Raw genomic sequence first — 19,803 nt, 5'->3', positions numbered from 1 at the left:
CAAGGGGAAATATGAACCTATCCTTATAAATTTTCATAGAGGGATTTATTTTAACATTAAAGTTATTTATCCAGAATTTCATCGTAATGTCATTTTCTGAAGGGGACTTTATATGAGGGCTAGAATCAAATGAGGCCCGTTCCTTACGAATATCAGCAGTATTATTTTGACTCATATAAAACAAAGTTTTGTTGATTTTTGTACAGATACTAGAACAGTTAACATAATTATGGGCTTAAAGGACATATTCGGGGGTTACGGTTGTATGGTGGCTAGGTGTAATAATGAACCAAACGTTTGTGCAAAATTTCATCAAATTATCTTGAAAATAGTGACCTGTAGTTTGATTACTAGGTTTACGGACGGTCATCGGCTCATAATCAGAAAATGATTATGAGCCGATTAGTATACTTTAAGGTAAGTGTAAAGCCAATATTTCTATGCGTTACATACATCAGCACAAACCCAATATACCCTCCCCACTAAAGTGGTGTAGGGTACATATAATAATACAAAATTTTTGTATTTAAAGAAAATTTAGACCTCGATATTTTAACAGTTTGTATTTGTACAAATCATAGTAAACAACAAAAACCATGAACTTTAACAAATATTTTGCAATTTTCGTCATTGTAGTCTTGTGCCTTTTAGGCCAACAGGCTGCCAAGGCTCATAGCATTTTTGGAAATTTGAAAAAGGATGTAGTAAGTTGCATTGAAAAGTAATAAAAATTAAAATTTATTAAAATTAAACATTTTATATAGGAAAGTGGTGCTCATAAAGTGGGTGCTAAATTGGTGAGTTCTTATATATATATTTTTTTAAATAAATAATCTAGAATAATTTGTTATATTTTTAGGATAATGTTGGCGATAAAGTGGTAAATATATAATCGTATCATATTTTAAAACGATGTATAAGAAGTTAATATAAATTTAACTGTTTCTCTATAGGTAAGTGATGTCCATGAAACTGGTGGTAAATTGGTGAGTTTTATTTAATTTATTACCTTTTTTAAGTATAATCCCGAATAATTCGTTTTATTTCTAGGTCAATATTGGCGATAAAATGGTAAATACTTGATCTCTTAAAAGTTTGGAATTATTATAAGTTAATTCAAATTTTACTTTATTTTTTTCCAATAGGAAAGTGATGTTCATGATACTGGTGCCAAGTTGGTAAGTTTCAGTTAAATTACTTTTCTTATATTATAATAATCTTTGATTTAATTTTTAGGTTAATACTGGTGAAAAAGTGGTAAATAATAAAAATGAATACTATATCTTAAACTTGTGCAAATAATATAAATTTATTTAAATTATCTATTTAAACTAAAGGCAAACGAAACTCAAGAAGTGGGATCTGAATTGGTGCGGTTTCTGTTGAATTATTGAATTAATAATGTAAAAGTTTTAATGGACATTTTTAATTATTTCAGAAAAATGATGGCAAACAAGTGGTTAAGACGGCCAAGAAAGCTTATAAGGTCTACAAAATCGCTAAAACTGTTCAAACAGCTGGAAAGGTTATAGGAGCAGTCGGCACTGTTGTTGGTGTAATTCAAAATGCCTAATTGTTATAGTCTTTGAATACGAAGTATTTTTTAAATATTGTTTTAAATAAAGAAATATATTGATTATTGCAAATTATAAAAACATATATACATATTTTGTTTATTAAACAAAAAGAAAAAGTTTTTCAAAACCAAATTTAAAAGCTTTCAACCATCCCAGTAAAAACTTTCATTACCATGTAAGGGGTTAAAGTGCTAAAATTTTCTTACACAATAGATTTTTAAGTAATTATTTTAACACGGCGATGTCATTGGAGACAAGTACTTACCTCAAACGATTACAAGTAATTAGAAAAAGTAGTCATTGTAAATCACATGAAAAAACGTATACAGCATCTATATCTTCACTGGCAAGATGACTAATGAATTAGTATTTACATATATAACACATTATTAGTAAGACCTTATTAAACTACTTCTATGTAATCTAGACCATATGTTGTAGTCATTGAAAAGTATGTTGTTAGATAAGTAATTACAATTGAAAGCCAGAAGAAAGAAGGACTTGAGACAAAATTTGTTGAAATAACTAGTTGCTGGGTTGTTTCGGAATTTTTTTAAAAGGAAACTTCTCGAAAGAATGTTTGATAGAATTATTGAAGATTCGGATATCGCAGATATCTGGGCTCTTATGAAAAGTGATTTAAACATACATTACATTATATTGTAGAAATTACATACGGAATGACAAATTTCTCACGAAGGTATACCCTTCACCTTCAAAAATACGTGATTTTCCCTAAATAATATATGAAGGGTGAAGGGTATAAAAATACGCGATTTTCCCTAAAGTTGTTTTGAAACATATTCTGGAATCACAACAATGTTCCACAGAACGGGTTCCAGAAGTAATGGTGACAACACTAGTACTAACACACTACTAACAGAAAGACACTTTTTATAGCCACCATAAAAAAAAGATGATCGATTTTGTCATTCCGTTTGTAACACATCGAATTATTGGTTATAGACCCACAAAAGTATTTATATTCTGGGTCCTTATTGAATTCTAAGACGATCTAGCTATGTCTGTCCGTCCGTTTGTCTGTCTGTTGAAAGCACTATAGAGTCCGAACGGAACGAGCTAGAGAGTTGAATTTTCCACAAATATACTCTATAGGTAAGGTTTGTTTGGTATTGAAAATGGGCAATATCGATCTACGTTTTTAGATTGCCTCCATACAAGTGGACCCCCGAAAAATATTATTAACGGGCATATCTGTCTTATAAGTACGAGTAAAGCGATGAAATTCGACTCAAATAAGTTTCATATGATCTAAAATCTCCCTACCAAATTTTATGAGGATCGGTCCATAATTGACATATAAGGTCCCCTTCAGAAAATTGCTTTAATGCTCATTACTGGCTTAAAAAATACGAGTATAGTCATGAAGTTTCAATGAAGCCAAAATCTCTCTATCAAGTTTTATGTGGATCGGCCCATAGTTGACCCTAACCCCCATATAAGATCCCCTTCCAAAAATTACTTTAACGCTCATTACTGGCTTAAAAATTTGACAATAAGTCTCTTATGATCTAAAACCCCTCTACCAAATTTTGTGTGGATCGGTCCATAATTGACCCTAACCCCAATATAAGGTTCCCTTCAAAAACTGATAATAACGCTCATTATTGGCTTAAAAATACGAGTATTGCGATGCAATTCGACACATATAAGTTTCATGCGAGCTAAAATCTCTTTATCAAGATTTATGTGGATCGGTCCATAGTTAACTCTACCCCCCATTTAAGGTCCCCTTCAGAAAATTACTTTAGGGCTCATTACTGGCTTAAAAATACTAGTGTAGCAATGAAATTTGGCATAAGTAAGTAAGTAAATCCCTTATGATCCAAAACCTCTCTACCAAGTTTTATGTGGATCAGTCCATAATTGACCCTACCCCCCATGTTAGTTCCCGTACAAAAAATTACTTTAACGATTATTAGTGACTTAAAAATACGAGTACTATAGAGAGAGAGAGATGTTATAACAGGGTTTGTCAAGGAGGGAGTCAGAATTCAGAGTCAGACAGCTGAATTAAAAATATAGAACCAAAAAAGCTGAACCCAACTAAAATACTCCTCAGAATGAGCAAGTCCCAGACTTGTATGATTGTATGTATTCTGAGTGTTCATGCAAGATTACGATAAAATCAACACAACTGGATTCAGAATAATATAGAGCATGCGAAGAAGAGAGTGAAACTTTGAACCACTTTATCTACCATTACCAGGCTTTCGTCTAAGTTAGATCTATATATTTTGGGACTCAAGTTATTTCAGACATTAAATCTCTCAAAAACAATGATTGGAGAATTATTTTCAGAAAACAGAGTTTCTGGATTAATCTATACGATTTTTCAACTAACAATTACCAGGCAAAGGAACGCACAACAGGCCCTAAAGCGGGCTAGTTGTATTGTATTGTTCTTTGAATCTAACTTTCTATAAGATAAAAAAAGCTTTCTTTATTTAACATAAAACTGAAAATTTTATGAATTAATTAAAATTAATACCTACAACTATTTTAGTAGATAAGATTCCCAAATAAATATCAAAATAAATTTAATGCATTTGTCACCGTTAAAATTTAGTTGTAAGACCCAAAATCATATAGCTTTAACTATTTTGCGATTATTCATATATTTTGATAATAAGAGTAAAAATAATAAATTCCTTCATATTCAAAAATTTTCTATATAAACAAAATGCAATTCGCGAAATTTCAACAGTTTGAATTTTACAAATTTAGGGCAACATTTAAAATCTAAAACCATGAACTTTAACAAATATTTTGCCATTTTTGTCATTGTGGTCTTGGGCCTTTTGGCTCAACAGACTGTTAAGGCTCATAGCATTTTTGGAGATTTGAAAAAGGATGTGGTAAGTTGTATTGAAAAGGAATGAATTTTCCATAGAAATTTATTAAAATTAATTTTTATTTTTGTAACTAGGAAAAAGAAGCCCATAAAGTTGGTGCTAAAGTGGTGAGTTTGTTTAAATAAAATTCGTGTTAAACGAATAATCTAGAATAATTTGTTCTATTTCTAGGAAAATATTGGCGATAGAGTGGTAAATATATAATCCTATAATAATTTAAATCTATGTATTAGAAGTTAATATTAAATTTCACTTTTTTTCTATAGGTTAGTGATGTTCATGAAACTGGTGGACAATTGGTGAGTTTTATTTAATTTATTACTTTTTTTTAAATATAATCACGAATAATTTGTTTTATTTCTAGGTCAATATTGGCGATAAAATGGTAAATACTTGATCTCTTAAAAGTTTGTAATTACTATGAGTTAATTGAAATTTTACTTTATTTTTCTCAATAGAAAAGTGATGTTCAAGATACTAAAGCCAAATTGGTAAGTTTCAGTTGAATTATTATTATTTTTTTTTTTTTGAAATTATTCTAACATTTTGTTTAATTTTTAGGTTGATTCTGGTAAAAGTGTGGTAAATATTTAATATAACAAAAAAACGATATCCAAAACTTGGCGAAATTTTTATTTAATCAAATAAAATTTTATTTTTTTTTCTATAGGTAAGCGAAGTTCATGATGTGGGCTCTGAATTGGTGAGTTTCTGTTGAATTAATGAATTAGTATTATAAAATTTCTAATTTATATTTTTGTTATTGTTTTAGAAAAATGATGGCAAAGAAGTGATTAAGACGGCCAAAAAAGCTGTTAAGGTCTACAAAATCGCTAAAACTGTTCAAACAGCTGGAAAGGTTATAGGAGCAATCGGCACTGTTGTTGGTGCAATTCAAAATGCCTAAATATTTTCTTCTTTAAATACGAAAAACCTTTTTGAAGATTGTTTTTAAATAAAGAAATCTATTGATTATTGCAAATTATAAAAATACCAATATTTTATTAATAAAAATGAAGAATTGTTTCAAAAAGAAATTTAGAATGTTATATTCGGCTATATCGTATCTTAATCTATTTAAAAATAATTTCAAAACAACACAAATACTAAACGTTGTTGTACTCAAAAATTTCAGAGGTTGTCTCAGATTTTTGTTCATATCTCTATTATTTGAGGACCGATTTTTCTGAATTTATCTTTGATATTATTATAGATTTAGATCACAAAGATATCTGGGGTCTTGAGAAAATTAATTTCAACAGACAGACAGACGGACATGGCTTAATCGACTCCGCTATCTATAAGGATCCAGAATATACATATATACTTTATAGGGTCGGAAAATTATATTGTAAAAATTACAAACAGAATGACAAACTTCTAACTATTATATGTGAACCGACTTTATTATAAATATAATCAAATAAGCAAGAAGTTATAGGCGGGCGAGGCTGAAGTTATAATACCCTACACCAGTTATAAAAATAAAATGTGATTTAGTTTTCACTTAAGCCATTTACTGTTGAATAAAATTGTGGACATTTAAGTCATATTTGTATAGGGACTAGGGTCAGATGAGGCCTATAATTATAAAATTCAAAAGGGTCATCAAGGCTAGTATAGAACTTGGTTTTGCAGCTTTTTGTCGTGATACGAGTATATTAATAATCAGTTGTACGGGGTCTAGGTGAAATAATGCACCGATGTTAACCATTTTCAATAGCCTTCGTCTCTAAAACAATAGAAGATCATGTGCGAAATTTCATTGAATTATCTTCAAAATTACGATCTGTAGTTTGATTACAAGGTTTACAAGCCTTATTCGGGGGTTCAGTTGTTTGTTGTTAAGATAATAGACCGATGTTAATCATTTTCAATAGGCTTCGTCCCGTGGATAATAGAAGATCATGTACGAAATTTCATTTAATTATATTCAAAATTGCGATCTGTAGTTTGATTACAAGGCTTACATGGACAGATGGTCAGACGGACTGACAGACGGACGAACATAGCTAAATCAACTCAGAAAATGATTCTGATTGGTATACTTAGACCAATATTATTGTGCGTTACATTGAAATACAAAAACAATTTGTGATAATTTGTAAACATTTTTTGTTATTGAACAGACATTATGATCATGCACCGATCCTGTTAAATTTTATCCCGATATGGTTATTTATTAAAGAATTATGTTCGTTTGATATGTTTTAGGAAGTGGACCTTATACGGGAGCTATGGGCAATTATCTACCTATTCAATTTTTTTGTTGGTAATACGATTTATTTGTGGAAATAGCGATATTCAGAGGGAGTTATTAATAAAAAAACCCATTTTTCGGAAGCATGTAAATTTTGTATGAGAGCTACATATAGATATGAAATTTTAAAACGATTTTGAAAAGACTTGTAACAACATTTTTTGAAAAGGCTGCTATAGTTTCTGGAAAAACTAATCAGGTGTTGTTTCGAAATATTCGCATATCTCCATTATTAATGCATCAATTTTGCTAATTTTAAATTGATATCTTCATGTCTGATAACTGGACTCTTCTGAAAACTAAGTTCAACATGTATAACGACAGAAATATGTAAACCAACGGAAATACGTATATGGCTAAATTCAATCTTCCATATATAAGGAATTGGAAAGTTGTATTGTTGAAATTACAAACAAATCTAGTAATAGGTTATAATTTACATAGATAAGAAGAAACACATGTTTTGCATGTCACATATGAAACTTTGACCCACTGCAACTTAGAAAGCTCTTGAGTAAATTGTTGAAAATTTTTTTAAAATACTATCTAATAGGACTAACATTAGTGCAAATTTCATCCCGTATCGGAAGACATCGGTTTCAAAAGTTTCAAATATTTTAATGCATTTTTCTATTTCGATGAAAGAAGTATATGAATGTTTAACAGAACGGTTTCTAAAAGTAATGATGACAACATTAGTACCAAAGTTGCTGTTTAAGAATTCGAAGTGGTTATATTTGCCCTCGGTTTAGAACTAGTCTTTTTTAAACAAAGTCAAAACTTTTTTTTTTGGGTAAATTTATTTTTAAATAATTGAGAGATACGAAGATAAGTGGAGACTAACAGAGAGACAATTGTTGCAAGTGGCTTGGTCAAGGAGGAAATCAAGAATTTTCGACATATAGTTACGGGACCTTTATGGAATTATCTACAACGAAATAGAGAAAATACTTGCTATAGAACTCGATTATGTTATCCTGACGCTTGCAAACCCGTTCAATGCAACTAAGGCTGAATTAAAAATATGGATTAGAGAATCCCAAACGGTGGGTAGAAGCAAAAAAGGTACCCCAACTAAAAGCATGCTCATAATGAGCAAGATTACTGGAACATCAACACAATTGGATTAAGACTAATATAGAGCATGCGGAGAGAAGAGTGAAACATTGGACTACTTTCCCTACCATTGCCAGGCTTTCGTCCAAATTATACTCATATATTTTGGGACTCATGTTATTTCAGACATTAATTCCCTCAAAAACACTGATTGGAAAATTCTAAGGCACTTGTACTTTTAGAAAATTGAGTTTCTGGATATCGAAAGCAGGGCACAACAGGACCAGTAAATAAATATCTTTCTTTCAATCTTACTTATTACAAATTCATTTTATTTTCGATGTTAGTAACTCTCCTCGATATAAAAGTAAGAAAATTTTGATTGCAAGTTTGTTTAATTTTAAACATATTGCACCAAGCCATTATGATATGGACTTTGTTCATTTAACATAAAACTGAAAATTTTATGAATTAATTAAAATTAACACCTAAAATATTTTAGTAGATAAGGGGTCCCCAAAAAAAATATCAAACAAAATTTAAATGCATTTGTCACATTTAATATTTAGTTGTAAGACCCAAAATCATATAGCTTTAACTATTTTGCAATTATTCATATATTTCGATAAAACTTTATTCCTTTATTTTTAAAAAATTGTCTATATAAACTAAATGCAATGCCCGAAATTTCAACAGTTTGTATTTGAACAAATCGTAACAAAAATTGAAAATCGAAAACCATGAACTTTAACAAATATTTTGCTATTTTTGTCATTGCGACCTTGTGCCTGTTGGGTCAACAGGCTGCCAAGGCTCATAGTATTTTTGGAGATTTAAAAAAGGATGTGGTAAGTTGAATTGAAAGGAGTAAAAATCTTAAAGAAATTTATTAAAATTAAGTTTTGTTTTTTGGTACTAGGAAAGGGATGCCCATAAAGTGGGTGCTAAATTGGTGAGTTTGTTTTAATAAAATTAATTTTTAACGAATAATCTAGAATAGTTTGTTTTATTTCTAGGATAATATTGGCGATAAAGTGGTATTTATAGAATACTTAAATATTTTAAAACTATATATTAGGAGTTAATTTAAATTTGAATTTGTTTCTATAGGTAGATGATGTTCATGAAACTGGTGCCAAATTGGTGAGTTTTTTTTTTAATTAAATTTGATTTTTAAAGAATAATCTCGAATAATTCGTTTCATTTCAAGGTCAATATTGGTGATAAAGCGGTAATTACTTAACCTTGTCAAAGGTTGAAATTATTATGAATTAATTTAAATTTTACTTTATTTTCTCCACAGGAAGGAGTGGTTCACGAAACTGGTGCAAAGTTGGTTAATATTGGTGACAAAGTGGTAAATTAGTATAAAAAATTATAAAAATATACTATTATCTCAAGAAATAATATAAATTTCTTTAAACTTTTTTTCCATAGGAAACCAAAACTCATGAAGTGGGTACTAAACTGGTAAATATCTTTTGAAATATTAAGACTTAATATTGAATTTTTATCAAATTAATATTTTTATTATTTCAGGAAAATGATGGCAACAAAGTGGTAAATATTTAGGGCCTTAATCATAATCATTTATCAAGGGTTTATAGAAGAAATTTTGTATGAAAATTTGTTTTATAAAGCTTATCCTAATAATATTTGTTTTTCAATTTATTATAAAGGTAAAGACGGCCAAGAAAGCTTACAAGGTCTACAAAATCGCTAAAACCGTTCAAACAGCTGGCAAGGTTATAGGAGCCGTTGGTACCGTTGTTGGTGTAATTCGAGATGCTTAAACATTTTCTTCTTTAAATATGAAGTTGTTACTGAAGTTTATTTTTAAATAAACAAAATAATATGATTATTGCAAAACTACATATATGTTTTTTTCTTAATAAATGGACTTTTTTTGGAAATTAGATCAGATCGTGTTAGGTACAATATATACATACATACTTATATAGGGAATTTCGTGTCAAGTGATCCAACTTTTAAAATCGATGTCTTCCGATTTGGATGAAATGTTAGTACTATGGGATATTAGGCCAGACACAAATTTTCAGCTCTATCGGTCAAGAACTTCCGGTGTCAGAAAGGATCAAAGTTGGACATTTTGGTCACACAGGGTTTTATTCAAATGAGTGTAACTTTTCACCTATTGGTCCTAGTAAAAATTCTCCAAAGGAGTTCAGATAGCTATTTCTTCATTGTTTCCAAAAAAACGTCTGGCAGTTCATGACCGATAGAGCTGAAAATTTGTGTCTGACCTACTATCCAGTAGTACTAACCTTGGTGCAAATTTCGCCCAAATCGTTTTTTTGAGTTGGGTCCCTTGTAATGAATTTGTTGAAATGTATATTAGGCCATATCACCACGTGGTAGCCAGTAGTGTTCTAATACCGAAAACCTTTATCTCGGGTCGATGGTGACATGTGATTCAACAGAAGTGTCATATATCCAACGAAACAATGCAAACCAAATTTCAGGAAATTCGAGAGTTAATTGGCTACCTTTATCATACGAATCAACGCCAGTGGATTACTTATACTCTACACCACTATAGTGTTTTTAACACCCTAAAATATTGGTCCTACACTTTCTGAATATATTAAGATATGTCCGTCGATTCGTCCATCCATCCATCCGTTCGTCCGTCTGTCTGTCGAAAGGAAATTTGGCACATAGTTTTCTCTTGACCCAAGGACAAAGTCTATTGAAAATGGTTGAAATTGGTCCATTTTTTCACATAGCCCCCAGACAACCGTACCCTTAGAATAGGGCTTTTGAGCTCACAACTATGTTAAATGTTTTAGTAATTCTACAAAAATCAGAATTACTTAGTTTTGTATAATTCTAAATGTTACTGCCAATTTTCGTAATGATGGGGGCTCATTTGACCCTAGCCCCCTTACAAAGTCCCCTACAGAAAATACTTGAAAGTCAATAATTCACTTATAAATACTAGTATCACTATAAAATTCAGCATAAATAACTTTAATGTAAACGTAAATCCCTCTACCAACATTTATAAGGATATTCCCATATTTACCATTGCCGCCGTATAACACTTTTTACAGAAAATAATTTTTTTGTCAACAAATTGTTTAAATTTGGTGTTGAGTATCATATGGTTGAGCATATGATTTGATTTTTAATTATGAACAATTACAAATAAAAGTTGTAGGGTTAAACGTAGATACCCTATTTCACATTCAATAGTCCTACCTACCCCTCGGCCTTTCCTTGGAACGATTTGACATGGGGTCTAACAAGAGAACCTCATAATCTGGTACTACGGGTGGCCAGCTGCCCACCGGACTTGTCCTGGCTGGTCAGTTGGTTGAGGTTCTTCGGGATCCACGTAGTGCCTGTGGTTTAATCCCAAATTCGCGGGGAGAGATTGTTGGGCTGATATACCCTATATATAATGTGTTGGCTAATTCTCTATTCAAATGACACAGGTCTGTGTACAGAGCAGCATATGCTGAATTCCTAATCCCGATCGGTATTTCTTACCGGTCGTGTAGTAGCCGGTATATGCTTGGGAATTATCAGGTTAACATTAAGTAGTTGCCTGTCATTCCGTGGAAAGATCTTTATGATCATGGGAATGGAACTGATGCGAAAATTGGTGAAAGATTGGGAAAATCTCCATATATTGGAGGCTAGTACTGATTAAGTATGCCTTTTTACGCTTCGGGGAAGTTTCTCTGTGATATTGCCATCTCAACAGGATATATTGATTTATGCTACTCGACTATTTGTCGGGGCAATTATTGGGTTCAGTTGACTTTGGAAATTCTTCCATTCTTTGTTACAGATCGGTTCATGAAGAGAGATCCTGATTTATTATCTTGGGTATTTTGGGCTACCAAATACGTCTCTAGTTGCTGTTGCCAAACCAACAGAAGCCATCTCAGTAGTGTGGTTGGGCGACTTAAAAGAGGTTCAGGAGTGCACTGGGGTGAGTCTTTAGATGATGAGAATGTTTAGGGTGTTTTCACCTGATGTTGGGTACGCCCCCTGTATTGACTCTAACTAGTGATTGCCTTTTCCTTTGTAGGAGTTAGATTGAGCTTGCTCATGACAACTGTACTTCCCCAACGGGGCTACTGGTAAGAGATTAGATAGCTCGAGTACTTCAGCAAAGTGCTTGTACATGGACCGGCTCAGCCATGCACAAAAATTGGCACCAGATTTCTTTATTGAAGATTGAAGGGGCGATGGTAGACCGTTCTCAAAGCTACCCAGTGGTTGAAAAAGACCACTGTGAGATAGGTCAACACGGCAGGTACTCACGTAAAGGACTTCGGCATTATGTCCTATCTACCGAAGTCTTAGATTCTTGCTAGGAACCAGATTAATATACATATGTACTTTTGTTGGTCTATGACCTGTATTTCAATGTATCATGATGGCATAAAGATATTAAACAATGAAATATACACATATTTTGTTTCTATTATTTTATTTTATAAATTTCATTTTTTGTATAACAAAAAATAATTTATATTTTAAGCAGCAGCTACCACTCCAGCAATGGCACCAGCAGCAGCAACTACCTTTTTAGCGGTTTTAATATGACCAACTACTTTTTGCACCTTCTTGGCAGTCTTGTGAACTTCATGACGGGCATGTTCCTAAAGAAAATTAATAAATAGAAGACAAATTTCCAAAAATTTTCCCGATTTCAACTCACCAGTTTATGGCCCACTTTATGAAGAGATCTTTCCTAAATTCAATGGAAATAGAAGAAAATATATAAAAATAATTTGAAAATTTTCATATTTTACGTACCACTTCATGGCCTACATGACCAAATAAATGATGATGTGCCTCGGCGGCATGTTGACCCAAAAGACACAAGACCACAATGGCGAAAATGGTAAAATATTTATTAAAGTTCATGTTTTAAGGTATTTCCAACAATTGGCGAAGTTAACTGATACAAATTTTGGAATTGAATTCTGTTTATATACCGAAATTGGAAATATTTTGTAAACTTCAAAAATATTGGTATTATTTTTTATCAAAATACTTTTAATGGCTTTAAAATAAATAAATTCTTAATTTCCATAAAAAGTTTAAGCTATTAGAAATTTAACAGACTAAAAAGTCTTTGTTACTTTTCTAATTTGTAGGAACTGATAAAGTTGTTAGTGTGTATCGATTTTTTAACTTACAAACTTTTATCAATGAATTATATATAGGTATGAACTGAAGTGTAAAAATACGATTTGCAAACTATTAGCATGTGCTCTAAGTATATGACCACTGTAGCAGTTTTTCATGCTATTGCTGAAATATTCATTTTGATAGCAAAGTTACTCGCACAAAATTTAAGAGCTCTAACTATTATAGCTTTCAAGATATATGATGATTCGATGTATTTACTTCATAGGAAAGGTGCCGCATCAATCATTGCTAAAAGTTCCCCGGGATATCAAAGTTGTAGTTTCATCTTTTAATATTTATTTTGTATGTGGAAATGGCGCTTCTCCCATGTTCATGTGTTCCTTATTTTGGGATTTTCTTTAAAGTTATTGGATGGTCTTTGACTTCTTGAAAAGTTTTTACATTTTGTTATTTAGAATGACAAGTTTTGGAGATTTTTTAAGTTAGAAAAACACCTCCGATTAGACACTTTAGAAATTAAATATGAGAAAATCGAGAAAACCCATAATCGTAAACACTTTTTGGTTAAACGTTTTTATTATACCCACCTTCAAAAAGAAGGCGGAATATTGATTTTGTCATTCCGTTTGTAACACATCTAAATATTTGTTATAAACCCTCAAATGTATATATAACCTGGGTCCTTATTAAACGTCCGAAAGAAAGGAACAAGGGAGTTGAAATTTTCCACAAATATTTCCTACACAGAGGGAAGAAGAAATATACACGCCTGGTACCAAATTGACACCAAACTGTTTATAATTTTTCAATACCATCCGTTGTCAAAGTATACGACAACACTATGTAATGTTGACAACATTGCAACAATTCGTTGTCGAAATCTAAATTTTATACACATCCGTTAACTAACAATCCGTTGCCACGTTTGTTAACATTTAGACAACGGATGTGTATAAAATTTAGATTTCAACAACGAATCGTTGCAATGTTGACAACGTTGCATTGTCCTTATTAAATTCTAAGACGATCTGGCCATGTTTGTCTGTCTGTTGTAAGCATGATAAAGTCCGAGCGGAAGGAACAAGTGAGTTGAAATTTTCTATATACTATACTCCCTATAGGTAAGTGTTGTTTTGGTATTGCAAATGGCCAATATCGTGACACTTTTTCGCATAGCTCAGTCTGTCTGTCTGTTGAAAGCACGAACAAGAGAGTCCTTCGGTTCGGACTGTAAATTTTCCACAAATACTCCATATAAGTAAGTTTTATTTGGTATTATAAAAGGGCAATAACGGTCCACATTTTCGCATAACTCCATCCGTCTGTCTGTTGGTCTGTCGGTCTGTCTGATGGCTGAAATAAACATGTTGAAAGCTTCAACAAGAGAGTCCTTCGGCTGAGACTGTAAATTTTCCACAAATATTCCATACATTCCATATTACATACATAAAGTTGATTTGGTATTGTAAATGGGCAATATCGGGCCACTTTTTCGCATAGCTCCCATACAAGTGACCCTCCCCCAAAAAAACTGTTTTAACGGTCATAACTGTTTTAACGGTCATAACTGTTTTAAAAGTACCAGTTCAACGACGGCCTAATTAAGTTGCATACGAAGCTCAATCTTCATAAAAAATTTTATTAGTATCGGTCCATTGACCCTACTTCCATAATAGGTCACCTTCAGAAAATTACTTCTACGCTCATGACGGAATTAAAGATACGAGTATAGCAATGAAATTCAAAACAAATAAGTGTTATACGAACCGAAATCTATTTACAAAATATTATAACGAACGGATCATATTTGACCCTAACCCCCATATAACATCACTTAGAGAAAACCAATTTATAGAGTTATAAAACGGAACAAAACTTATTTGATTTTAAAAATTATTATTCTGATAATTCAAAAGAGCTGGGTACATAATTGATTTAAGCCCTATTCCAAATATCTTCCTAATGTTTATAGGGGAACATTCCTTTTAAGGCATACGATTTGCTGGTGGATTTATGAGATTCGGCATAGCCGAATATAACACTTTTACTTGTTTTAAGTACCTTCATTCATAAATAACATATATCAACTAATGGTCTTTGTAAAGTTTAGAACAGTTTTTAAATAGCAACTTTTTAATGTTCATTAAACAATATTTTTATTGTCAAAATAAAGTAATTAATCAAATGTTAATATATTTTGCATAATTATAAGCTCTTTAAAGTCTCAAAATGTAATTACTTATCAAGTTTACATGTACTTTTTGTTGGTTGAACAAAATAAACGAAATGACTGGCGAGTTTTCAGAATATACAAACTGTCGGACAGACCCCTTAGATTTCATTCATTAACTTTAAGTTTTATTGAAAATTGTAAACAAAAGTTTCTTATCGGCCTATTAATATATAATTGATAGTTTTGTTTAGATAATGAAAAATTATTATTGAAAATAATAAAAATCAGATTGGCTACACGTGAATACCATTATAGTGGGTCTTTGGGGTATTAATTTAATTAAAAAACTATTTTCTATAAATTGAAATTTGTATATTAGTTAAGAACATACATTTAGTGATCTTTATCTGATCTGATTTTTGTAGCTTCCTGTATTCAATAGTTTTCTTATAATCGATTATATTATATCTATTATAATATTATAGTTTTGAAACGTCAGATTTTTTATAATATTATAGATTTTTATTATAATCTTAAAACTATAACTAATCCACAAATTAAATAATATATTTATCCACAAAAATAAACTTTTCACTCTATAATTTTTATAACAAAAAATTATTTAAATATTTCTAAAAAGTTTGTTCTTAATAGGTTTTTAAGCCTACCAACTATAAAAAAACACTGAAGTCTTCTTAATGCCCTCACACAAATTAATTATAATTTTTTGCAAAAACAAATTTCTGACCAATATTTAAATATTTTTTGCTATAAAAACCCTAAGGTTTGTTTTGAAAAGCTATCAGTTGCATTTACTATTCGGAACTAACACCAAAAGCCAGCCCAATATGAACTTCAACAAATATTTTGCCATTTTCGCCATTGTAATCTTGTGCCTTTTGAGTCAACATGCTACCGAGGGACATCATTTGTTTGGCAAAGTTGGACGTGAAATAGTAAGTGAATGAAATGGCTTTTAGTGGAATTGTTTTTATATTGAAATCATTTTTCATTTCCTAATTCAGGAAAGATCAGCTCATAAGGTGGGCCATAAATTGGAACATGTTCGTCACGAAGTGTCAAAGACTGCCAAAAAAGTTGATAAAGTAGTTGGCCATATTAAGACCGCTAAAAAGGTTGTAGCTGCTGCTGGTGCCATTGCTGGTGTCGTAGCAGCAGCCTAGAAGGGCAGTACTAATATGGATGGTTTATTGTAAGGCTTTTGGAATCTTAAAATAAATAAATTGATCAACAAATTTTGTAACTAGAGTTATTTCTAACGTCACTTTCTGAGATTTTTTACTATTGTGAAACGGCCTAGAAATGATAGAGGTACATACATACATAGAACAGTCTAGTAAACTGATTACCCATAGTTAAAACATGGACTAATCTATTGAATAACCCACAGTTCAAAATACTAGTAAATATAATGGTTTATAGATTAGTCCAAAGACTTGTCCATGGACTAGTGTAATCATGATATTAATTCAAAAACTAGTCAATAGTGTAGTTAGTTAGTTAGGTAGGTAGTTAGTGAGTTAGTTACTTCATTAGTTCGTTAGTTCATTATTTAGTTACGTAGTTAGTGAGTTAGTTAGTTTGTTAGTTAGTTAGTTAGTTAGTTAGTTAGTTAGTAGTTAGTTAGTTAGTTAGTTAGTTAGTTAGTAGTTAGTTAGTTAGTTAGTAGTTAGTTAGTTAGTTAGTAGTTAGTTAGTTAGTTAGTTAGTTAGTTAGTTAGTAGTAGTTAGTTAGTTAGTTAGTTAGTTAGTTAGTTAGTTAGTTAGTTAGTTAGTTAGTTAGTTAGTTAGTTAGTAGTTAGTTAGTTAGTTAGTTAGTTAGTTAGTTAGTTAGTTAGTTAGTTAGTTAGTTAGTTAGTTAGTTAGTTAGTTAGTTAGTTAGTTAGTTAGTTAGTAGTTAGTTAGTTAGTTAGTTAGTTAGTTAGTTAGTTAGTTAGTTAGTTAGTTAGTTAGTTAGTAGTTAGTTAGTAGTTAGTTAGTTAGTTAGTTAGTAGTTAGTTAGTTAGTTCGTTAGTTAGTTAGTTAGTTAGTTAGTTAGTTAGTTAGTTAGTTAGTTAGTTAGTTAGTTAGTTAGTTAGTTAGTTAGTTAGTAGTAGTTAGTTAGTTAGTTAGTTAGTTAGTTAGTTAGTTAGTTAGTTAGTAGTTAGTTAGTTAGTTAGTTAGTTAGTTAGTTAGTTAGTTAGTTAGTTAGTTAGTTAGTTAGTTAGTTAGTTAGTTAGTTAGTTAGTTAGTTAGTTAGTTAGTTAGTTAGTTAGTTAGTTAGTTAGTTAGTTAGTTAGTTAGTTAGTTAGTTAGTTAGTTAGTTAGTAGTTAGTTAGTTAGTTAGTTAGTTAGTTAGTTAGTTAGTTAGTTAGTTAGTTAGTTAGTTAGTTAGTTAGTTAGTTAGTTAGTTAGTTAGTTAGTTAGTTAGTTAGTTAGTTAGTTAGTTAGTTAGTAGTTAGTTAGTTAGTAGTTAGTTAGTTAGTTAGTTAGTTAGTTAGTTAGTTAGTTAGTTAGTTAGTTAGTTAGTTAGTTAGTTAGTTAGTTAGTTAGTTAGTTAGTTAGTTAGTTAGTTAGTTAGTTAGTTAGTTAGTAGTTAGTTAGTTAGTTAGTTAGTTAGTTAGTTAGTTAGTTAGTTAGTTAGTTAGTTAGTTAGTAGTTAGTTAGTAGTTAGTTAGTTAGTAGTTAGTTAGTTAGTTAGTTAGTAGTTAGTTAGTAGTAGTTAGTTAGTTAGTTAGTTAGTTAGTTAGTTAGTTAGTTAGTTAGTTAGTTAGTTAGTTAGTTAGTTAGTTAGTTAGTTAGTTAGTTAGTTAGTTAGTTAGTTAGTTAGTTAGTTAGTTAGTAGTTAGTTAGTTAGTTAGTTAGTTAGTTAGTTAGTTAGTTAGTTAGTTAGTTAGTTAGTTAGTTAGTTAGTTAGTTAGTTAGTTAGTTAGTTAGTTAGTTAGTTAGTTAGTTAGTTAGTTAGTTAGTTAGTTAGTTAGTTAGTTAGTTAGTTAGTTAGTTAGTTAGTTAGTTAGTTAGTTAGTAGTTAGTTAGTTAGTTAGTTAGTTAGTTAGTTAGTTAGTTAGTTAGTTAGTTAGTTAGTTAGTTAGTTAGTTAGTTAGTTAGTTAGTTAGTAGTTAGTTAGTTAGTTAGTTAGTTAGTTAGTTAGTTAGTTAGTTAGTTAGTTAGTTAGTTAGTTAGTTAGTTAGTTAGTTAGTTAGTTAGTTAGTTAGTTAGTTAGTTAGTTAGTTAGTTAGTTAGTTAGTTAGTTAGTTAGTTAGTTAGTTAGTTAGTTAGTTAGATACTTCAGTTTTAATAAGAATCAGACATTTCTTTGTAGAACAAAATTAGAAATATTTAAAATAAATTTAATCTTATTTCGTAAATACTAAATATTATTTAAAACAAGAATCAAACAATCCGCGCTTGAATTGCTCCCGATCCAGGTTTCAATAGTTGAAAAGCACGGCTTGAATAAAGCAAATATCTATAGAAATACTAAACAAAATGCACTGATATTTAAAAAAATCACTTAATTCACAGAAAATTCAAAATATTTAAAAATTTTACTCCAAGTACTTTAAAACTTTTAAAATTTAATTCTGTCCTTTCATTTTAAAATGTTAATTATCTATCGTCTTTAAAAACATGTCAATTATACACACCACTCACATGACTCTACCAATTAATAAAGCAAATATTTTTGGGAATTAAAGATTTAAAAAATCTCACCATTTTGAGGGAAAAAAGAATTCGTTATCTTTAATTTATGTGTTTCTTGTAAAATTTTGTAATCTGAATAAGAAAATGGAAAAAACAACGAAATTAAAAACGTCATGGCAAATTAATTCACTTAAAAGTAGAGTACAAAACTGTAAAGCAGAAAAAAACAACAAACATTAAAAAAATATTTAACACCATTCAAATGGTCATTCATTATTATTATTATTTTTTTTTTGTTCAAAGGAACTGCAACTAAAACAATTTCATATGATTATTTTTTTTATTCACTTAAACTGTCAACACAATTAATGGTACTTTGTCACGCTTACTAACTGACACCACCACGAAACAAGCACAGTACAAACCGCCAACTAAAATCAAAAATCCAACAAAATTTCAAACTCCTAATAATTCGGTTAAAATCTATAGAAAATATTTTGACAAGAAATCATGTTTAACTAAAGGGGTTAAAATAAATGGTTTATTTATATTTATGTTGTTTTTTTTTTTTTTTCAACAGAAACTATATTAAAATTTGAAATATTTGAAAATGTTTATTAAACACGAAACGTTAAACAATAATAAGAAAAAACGTGCTGAAATTAATAAAAAAAAATAAAAACCAATAAATAAATTGTGGACATTGTGGTTTTATCATTTTAGTCGTAAAAGAAAATAAAATTAATTAAAAAATTTTTTCTTTTGTTTATTAATTGTTAATAATTATAAGGTTTTGGTAGATTTTATTATAATTGCACGACTTAAAGTATAATAAATAACAATAATATTCGGCAATGTTTTCTTATCATTTTTTATGTTTTTTAATTTTAAATGTTCGTGAACCCGTTAGGAGATGTTTTCTATTCGTTTGCGATATAAAGATGATACACAACAAGCCTTACACTAAGGGAGTTATTTTTTCCCCCGATTCACAAAGTTCTTCTGGGCCGATTGACTACTGTTACATATAGCAATACAAACACATCACTACTATAGTGGAATTTCTACTGGGTCCTTTCTTTAA

The 19,803-nt window shown here is 30.2% G+C and overlaps 3 protein-coding genes across 3 annotated transcripts; all 3 read left to right on the top strand.

The window, feature by feature from the left end:
• Nucleotides 1-560: 560 nt before the first annotated feature.
• Nucleotides 561-1,655, top strand: LOC119612757. The gene is made up of 9 exons (XM_037968617.1): nt 561-704; nt 765-797; nt 860-880; nt 954-986; nt 1,051-1,071; nt 1,146-1,178; nt 1,237-1,257; nt 1,338-1,370; nt 1,439-1,655. The coding sequence occupies exons 1-9, from the start codon at nt 597-599 to the stop codon at nt 1,571-1,573; spliced, it is 438 nt and encodes a 145-aa protein (XP_037824545.1). The 5' UTR covers nt 561-596; the 3' UTR covers nt 1,574-1,655.
• Nucleotides 1,656-4,306: 2,651 nt separating this feature from the next.
• Nucleotides 4,307-5,448, top strand: LOC119612755. The gene is made up of 9 exons (XM_037968615.1): nt 4,307-4,456; nt 4,528-4,560; nt 4,625-4,645; nt 4,720-4,752; nt 4,818-4,838; nt 4,912-4,944; nt 5,015-5,035; nt 5,124-5,156; nt 5,226-5,448. Exons 1-9 carry the CDS (start codon nt 4,349-4,351, stop codon nt 5,358-5,360), a joined length of 438 nt encoding a protein of 145 aa, XP_037824543.1. The 5' UTR covers nt 4,307-4,348; the 3' UTR covers nt 5,361-5,448.
• Nucleotides 5,449-8,465: 3,017 nt separating this feature from the next.
• Nucleotides 8,466-9,633, top strand: LOC119612756. Its single transcript, XM_037968616.1, has 9 exons — nt 8,466-8,617; nt 8,689-8,721; nt 8,786-8,806; nt 8,880-8,912; nt 8,980-9,000; nt 9,073-9,126; nt 9,207-9,239; nt 9,309-9,329; nt 9,449-9,633. The coding sequence occupies exons 1-9, from the start codon at nt 8,510-8,512 to the stop codon at nt 9,560-9,562; spliced, it is 438 nt and encodes a 145-aa protein (XP_037824544.1). The 5' UTR covers nt 8,466-8,509; the 3' UTR covers nt 9,563-9,633.
• Nucleotides 9,634-19,803: the final 10,170 nt, after the last annotated feature.

This window comes from Lucilia sericata, unplaced genomic scaffold, assembly GCF_015586225.1.
Source record: "Lucilia sericata isolate MDLA Ls3-8-SP2 unplaced genomic scaffold, ASM1558622v1 Contig001823F_arrow, whole genome shotgun sequence".
NCBI classification, from domain to species: domain Eukaryota; kingdom Metazoa; phylum Arthropoda; class Insecta; order Diptera; family Calliphoridae; genus Lucilia; species Lucilia sericata.
Note: the sequence above shows the minus strand (reverse complement) of the source record. Positions and strands in the feature narration are given on the sequence as shown.